We start from the raw sequence: 7,705 nt of genomic DNA on the forward strand, positions 1-7,705 counted from the left end.
TATTGATTGTGTTTATGCGTACGTGTGTGGGCTATGTGTCTGCGTGTGTGTTTGGATTTGTGTATGTATGTGGGTTGGGGTTGAGTGTGTGCTTGTGTGTGTGTGTGTGTGTGTGTGTGTGTGTGTGTGTGTGCTTCTGTTTGTGCGTGGATGTGAGTGTGTGTATGTGAATTTGCATTCTCTGTGTAAGTAAGTGGGTTGTGTGTGTGTGTGTGTGTGTGTGTGTGTATGTGTGTGTGTGTGTTTGTGTGTCTGTGTGTGTTTGTGTGCATGCGTGTGGACATAACTGTGTGTATGTGAGGTTGCATCCATGTGTGTGTGTGTATGTGGGTGGGGGTTGAGTGTGTGCTTGTGTGTGTGTGTGTGTGTGTGTGTGTGTGTGCACGTTCAACTTCATCCCTGTGTGTCAGTGCTCCAGCTCTAGGGAGGACGACATGTAGGCAGACGACACAGACAAAGCCTCAGTAATGGCTGTTCGTCTGGATGGGAATTTTTCCGTTGTTTCCGTTGGGTCTCGGCTGACTAGATACCATCTCATTAGTCTCCCCTCCAGTGGAGATGTTATCTGGGAGAAAGATGACTCTGTTTCTGGGAGGGGAGGACAGTTTGAATGCCTGATCTCGTGTCTTTTAGAGGGAGGGCCTTTTTAAATTCACACACACACACACACACACACACACACACACACACACACACACACACACACATCATTATTGCACACACATACACACAGGATCCAAACACACACAGACACACAAACCCACGTGTCTATCTTCTGCTTTCCTGTCTATTCCCTCTATCCATCTGTGTGTGTGTGTGTGTGTGTGTATGTGCGTGTGTCTGTGTTGGAGAGTGTGTGTGTGTGTGTGTGTGTTTGTGCGAAAGAGGAAGCTACAGGACGACAGATCGATCCAGATCCAGATAGACATGCCAAACACGTCTTTCCCTGTTTCAGACCCAGTCCCATTTAATCCCCCCCCCCCGCTGAACCTAACGACAGAGACAGAGCAGTCGTCATCAACAACAGAGAGAGCTCCCTCTGAGAAGCCCTGATCACGTCGAAAGCTGCACTTAATCTGCACTCGCCAAGCCCTACTTGTTAGCAGCCCGAGTCGCATCAGGCCCGTGAGAAAACACACAACGCAGCAGAACTAGCAAAAAAGATTGCGGCGGCTGATGAGATGAAACGGAGAGGAGAGGCGAGGAGCGTCTCATCAGAGGGGTGGTGAGGGTGGTGGTCGGGTGGTGGTGGTGGAGGTATTTGAACGTGTGGGTGGGTTCGGCTCTTGATGAGGCTCTGTGCTAAATTAACTCTGGAGCGCAGGCGGCAAAGGGGAAGGAATTGTCTACGCAGGAGTTTCGAAAAACGCACAGAATAAAGTCTAGCATCGCAACCGCTGTGATCCCTGTGTCGGTCCGACCCCTCCCCTCTCGCAGTCCAACACTTGTTTTATTCCGAGCTGGGTTTTTTACTGTTTTATTATCACAAGAATAACAAGCACTGCTTGGCAGCGAAGTGGTCCAGACACTGCAGCGAAAGGGGAAAGTGTATATCCTGCGGCGAGTGTTTTCCATACGGAACGGGATTGGACGCATGCATTGTGTCAAAACACCACGCTGTTTTACCCCAAACCCCCGCTGCACAGGGGATAACTTTGGATATCGTGCTTGGATCTCATGGCGGCTTCCAGCGCAGGACTTTGGGTGGGCTCGCTGAGTTGAATAATGCATGCGCTGCCGGGTCGTTCCCCGGGCATTGCTTTGGCAAGTCTTCACAGACATGTTTCTCGTTTCTTGGATCACCATTCCATGCATTGGGATCATTCCAGAACTGGGAACATAGGGATGTCCTTCCTATGTGTTCCTTAGCATGAGCAGGCAGGAGCATGCAGAGGCATTTATGATAACGGGAACACTTTACAATAAGCTTGTGTTATATCACCATTCATTCATATACGTAAATGATTAATAACCATAATCCAACGGTTAATTAAGAGGTGACTAATGTGAATAGTAAACATTACATGTTTACCATGAACACCATTTACTAATGGTGTTCATGTAAACTCTTGATGCATTATTTAATAGGGTATATAATAGGACCTTACTCTAATCCCTATGCTCATGCTATATATATTAATGCTAATTGCTGCATTAACTAATGTTAATTAATAGTTAATTAATGTACCTTTACAGTAAAGTGTTATCCAGTTACACATCAAGGCAGGTTTCAAGTGTAGTGACACTGTGTGAGTGTGGGTGTGTGTGTGGGTATGTGCAGGCCTAATTCAGGGAAACGTCTCAAGTGCGTTTACGATAACATGCACACCCAGCCAGGTTTCAAGTGGAACTACACTGTGTGTGTGTGAGTCAGTGTGTGTGTGTGTGTGTGTGTGTGTGTGCGTGCATGCTTGCGTGCCTGCGTTCGTGCATGCATGCATGTTAACCTGTGTGCGTTTCTTTGTACTTAAGTGTGCGTTTACGTGTCTCCACGTGTGTGTGTGTGTGTGTGTATGTATATGCTTGTGTGTGTGTGTGTGCATGCACGAGTGTGTGAGCTTGCTGTTGTGTGCGCACGTGTCTCCCTACTTGAAGGGAGACACAGGAACCAGGGGGTGGGAACGCTCTGCTCTCTCTCCGCACAGAGGAACAGGTCAGCAGTCGCAGCTGCCAGATAAGAGCGTCTCCCTAACTCGGAGCAGATGGAGGACCAAGAGGATCCCACTAAGAAGTGCTCCATGCCCCAGATAAGCCGGAGCATCCCGGACCGGCCTTTTATTGTTCCCCTTTTTCTCCTGTTCCTGTTTCTCAGGGCTGCCAAGAGAGCTCAGATTTCAGCCTGATGATCGAAAAGGCTGCAGGGCGAGAGTGTTTGTGTGTGCACAATGTGTGTACACACACTGTGTGTGACTGTGTTTGTGAGTGTGCGCACAATATGTGTGTGTTTGTGTGTGTACAGTGTGTGTTTGTGTGTGTGTGTGTGTGTGTGTGTGTACTCTGTGCGTGTACAGTATGTGTCTGCTTGTGAGTTTGTGTACAGTGTGTGTGTGTGTGTGTGTGTACTCTGTGTGTATACAGTGTGTGTGTGTAGTGTGTGCGGGCATTTTATGTGTGTGTGTGTTCAGTGTGTGTACAGTGTGTGTGTGTGTGTGTGTGTGTGTGTATGTGTGTACAGTGTGTGTGTGTGTGTTCGTACAGTGCGTGCGTGCGTACATATGTGCGTACATGTGTGTATGTGTAAAGTATGTTTGTGTGCGTGCGTGTATTAATGCACGTGTTCATGCACTCCTGCTTACTTTCATGCATGTGTGTGTGTACAGTGTGTGTGCGCATGTGTGTACAGTGTGTGCGTGCACCTTGTGTACAGCACGTCTGTTATGTAAAGCAGTAACCCGGGACGAGTGTAGCCTCCACGCTAGCCCAGGTGACGACAACGTTAGCAGCAGCACAGCACGAGCCAGCAACAACGCTGCCTAGCAACAAGGGGGCCGTTTGGTTTGTCTACAAACGCCAACACAGCGATGACTTAAACATTAAGAGTAAAACCACTCAAAAACACTATTGAATCCTTGCTATGGGACACCGTTAAAGACCGGGCGAGGACTCCTGCTCCCGTGGTGGCTAATGAATCCAGGGCACGCGATAGGTCGCCGCAGTCAATAATGGAGCGTTACGCAGAAAGCCCTCGCACACACGATGTATCGAGTGTCACAGCCGATGCTGTATTGACGAGGTCGTCATGGCGACCGGGCGGCCAGTTGACGTTGGATGGCCAAAACCGAGCAGGGTTTAACTGCAACTCCCTGCTCGTGAACTGTACTTTAAGGGGACACTGCGGGCCGTTGGAAGAGAGAGACACGAGAGATAATGAAACGCGAGAAACCGAAATAGAAGAGGAATCGCGTCATTTCCCGTATGAGGTCTTTTTAATAGGATAAAGGAAAAGTGGATATTAAGGTTAACGGTCAGAGTTGTCAGCGGACTGACGTTGAGTCTCTGGCCCATCGCCCCCGCTTATTCACTCTACTATTCCCGCTCTTCTCTCTTATCCCCGTCACACTCGCTCCAAACACACAGCACCCCGTCCCCCTCCCTCCCTCCCCCCCTCTCCCTCCCTCCCCCCCTCTCCCTCCCGCCTCCGCCATCACTGAAGAGCAGGATATATTTAGGGATGACTCGAGTCGTGCCCCGCATGCACATACACATACGCACACACACACACACACACACACACACACACACACACACACACACACACACACACACACACACACACACACACACACACACACACACACACACACACACACACACACACAAAGATACACACACACACAAACAGATGCAAAGATACACACACAGACACACATCGATGCACAGATACATACATAGGTACAAACAGATACACACAGATACATACACACACACACACACACATACACAGATGAAAAGATACACACACACACACACACACATCCACACATGCACAGATACACACACAAACACACGTACACCTAGATACACACACGCACAGATACAAGTTCAGGCTTGCACTGACAATAAAGTACTATCGGATCGTATACTCACACCCGCACAAACCCACACAGATACACACAAACACACACACACACGCACACACAGATACGGACACACAAACAGATACCCACAAACACACACACACACACACACACACACACACACACACACACACACACACACATTAAAGACACAGCGACAGAGCCTGTGTTGTTATAAAGCACAAAGGCTGCCGCAGTTCTCCACTCTGCAGCTCAAACCTGTGAAAGATCTCCACAAGCAAACCCTCCTGGAAAGACCTAGTCTTTCTTGGAAATCTGGATCAAAGATTCGTGATCAATCAAGCCCTTGATTGATCATGTCACATGATCAATCGTCTGTTAGCCGTGTTTCTAACTGCGGGTGTGGAGTGTGTGTGTGTGTGTGTTTGCCTACGAAGCACGTCTTGGCTCCTGTGCTGCAGGGCTGACATTCGACTTCCTTCACACTCTCTGTGCGAGGCGTGTGAAAGGGGTGCTTGCGCCACAGTGTGGTTAAATGAAGTTCAAGGCTGTGACCCCTGCCAACACAGACACACACGCACTCACACACACACACACTCACTCACACACACACACACACACACACACACACACACACACACACACTCACACACACAAACACGCTCACACACGCCTTCATCCACAACTGTGAACCGGCGTGTGACCTCCCCACCCCGGCTCCTCCTCAGACCTCGTTCGCCCGACCCCTCGCACGCGCTGCTGGTTTCCTGTTTGTCCCGCCTGCCCCCCTATACGCATGCGAGAGCACCGGCTCTCTGCTTAATCCCTGCACTGTGTTTATTGGCCTCTTCCGAACATCTGCTGTGGGGAGCGTGCCAAGAGTGGCCCGTCCTGAACGCAGAACCAGACGTGCAGGTCCTATCCGCCCCGACCCTGGCTCTTTGTTCGCTGGGAGGGGGGGGAGGAGGGGGAGGAGGGGGGAGGACTGGACAGTCGCTTTGGCGGTAATGACGTCCGCGGAGCAGATCTTATTTGGTGGGTCTCATTCTTCAAAACGGACCCTTGAGGTGCTTTTCAGGAGGGAATGGGGGAGGAAGGGGGAGAGGGTCCAGAGGCAGACGGTCGCCGTAGCGGTAATGAGGGCCGGGCAGATCTCATTCTCCCGAGCGGACCCTGGGGGACGCTGTGTGGGCCGGCCGCGGTTGACTTTGTTTAGAAGGGAAATTAACATCAAAATGGAAATTGCGTTTTGTACCTCGTTCAGCTCGTTTCCTCCTGCAACGGGTCAAGTGGACTGTCCTCAAACCAACGAGGAGAGACGGGCCTGGGCTCGCTGTTCCTTCCTTCCTGTTTAACCGGCCGTGTTCAGGAATAAACACTTTCCAGTTTGGCAAAACTGGAAAGTGGAGAGCTGTGGGGGGGGATGCCTTGTCCGGCCATGTGTTGCCGTGGCATCCTAGCGTCGCTTTAAACACCACCACGGCTCAGAGGAGCGTTCGGGAAGAATGCATAACATCCCAAACGCTGTGTCTATCTATATCAACCTATATCTACTCGCTCTTTCTCGCGCTCTCTTCCGGTCACTTCCCCCGTCTCTCTCACTCTCTCTCTTCTCACTCTCGCTCTGTCCCTCTCTATCAATCTATATATATTCACTCTCTCTCTCTCTCTCTCTCTCTCTCTCTCTCTCTCTCTCGCTCTCTCTCGCTCCCTATCAACCTATATCTAATCTCTCTCTCCATCTCCCCCTCTCTCTCAATCTACCCCCTCCCCCGTCATCTCTTTTTTTCCAACTTACCCAGAATCCTCAGCTGGGTGACGGCGCCGTGCAGGCCGAAGAACATCCAGAGCGGCCGCGAGTTGTCCACGCACACCTGCATGCCCACGTTGGTGCCGTTGTGGCTCAGGATGACCTCGCCCTCGGCGGTCACCAGGAAGCCCAGGATGTCGCTGCTCTGCAGCGGCGTGGGCACGCGGCACACAGCCCAGAACTCCTTGCGGTCCACCAGCGCCTCGGGGTTGTACGGCAGGTCGCTGGGCCGCAGCACGGCCGGGTCGCACGACGTCACGCCGTAGGAGAGCGAGCCGGCGCGCGCCGGGCTGGACTTGGTCACCTTGATGAACACGGTCTCGCCGGTGCGCAGCGGGCGGTCGGTGAACACCAGCGTGCGCTCCTCGCGGGCGTGCTCGCCGCGCGACACCGTCTGCTTGTCCAGCGTCTTGATGTGGGCGCCGCGCAGCTGGTGGAAGTGCAGGTCGCTCTCCAGCGAGGCGGGCAGCAGCGAGGACTGCTGGGAGTTCAGGGAGTTCTGGGGGATGGAGCTGGAGGCGGAGTTGGACGAGGAGGACGAGGACGAGGCGGAGGTCAGGTGCAGGGTGTGGCGGTGGGAGTGGCGGCCGTGGGCGCCGGGGCCGCTGCCGCCGCCGCCGCCGCCGCCGTCCTCCTGGCGAAGGTTGAGGTCGCAGAGGCTGATGGAGAGGCGGGAATCGTCGGGCTCACGGACCAGGGAGGCGGAGCGCACGTTGGTGAAGGAGTGGGGGCGGAGGCAGTCTGGGGGGACGATCTCACTGTCTGGGGGGGGGCGAGAGAGAGAGAGAGAGAGAGAGAGAGAGAGAGAGAGAGAGAGAGAGAGAGAGAGAGAGAGAGAGAGAAAGAGACGGAGAGAGAGAGAGAGAGAGAGAGAGAGAGAGAGAGAGAGAGAGAGAGAGAGACGGAGAGAGAGAGAGAGACGGAGAGAGGAAGAGAGATACATAGGGAGGGACGGAGAGAGTCAGACAGGGAAAAAGAGGAGAAGATAGTTAATACAAGCCCAATTATAAGTTGCTTGAGACAGATTTTGGCAGGAGTTAAAAAATACGCTGACAGGCTCCACGCGTCCTGAAATAGGCTGAATCTGCACGCCTGCCAGACTATTAAGACAATGATGAAATCGCTTATTAAACCCTCACCGGGAAAGGTTCAATACGAGGTTCACTGTGATGTGAGCGGGTGTTAATTACTTTACAGCAGAAGGTTCCACGAAGAATAAAGACGTGCTTTTATACCGACGATGTCGCCGCTCTTCAGTCGATTCAGCGATTTCCAAGAGAATATACCATTTTTTGAGGACAATTACAGAGCACTAGTTTGAGCTGAAGCATCTATTATGCATTCGGCTCTTGTGTGT

The 7,705-nt window shown here is 51.9% G+C and overlaps 1 protein-coding gene across 1 annotated transcript in view; it reads right to left on the reverse strand.

Moving 5' to 3' along the window:
* Positions 1–7,705, reverse strand: part of neurl1aa (neuralized E3 ubiquitin protein ligase 1Aa) — a 39,636-nt gene that overhangs the window by 8,100 nt on the left and 23,831 nt on the right. Inside the window, exon 4 of the mRNA XM_056586723.1 lies at positions 6,337–7,110. Within this exon, the coding sequence (XP_056442698.1) occupies positions 6,337–7,110 (774 nt within the window). The remainder of the gene's footprint in view (positions 1–6,336; positions 7,111–7,705) is intronic.

The sequence above is a fragment of the Gadus chalcogrammus genome, chromosome 3 (genome assembly GCF_026213295.1).
Source record: "Gadus chalcogrammus isolate NIFS_2021 chromosome 3, NIFS_Gcha_1.0, whole genome shotgun sequence".
Classification (NCBI taxonomy): domain Eukaryota; kingdom Metazoa; phylum Chordata; class Actinopteri; order Gadiformes; family Gadidae; genus Gadus; species Gadus chalcogrammus.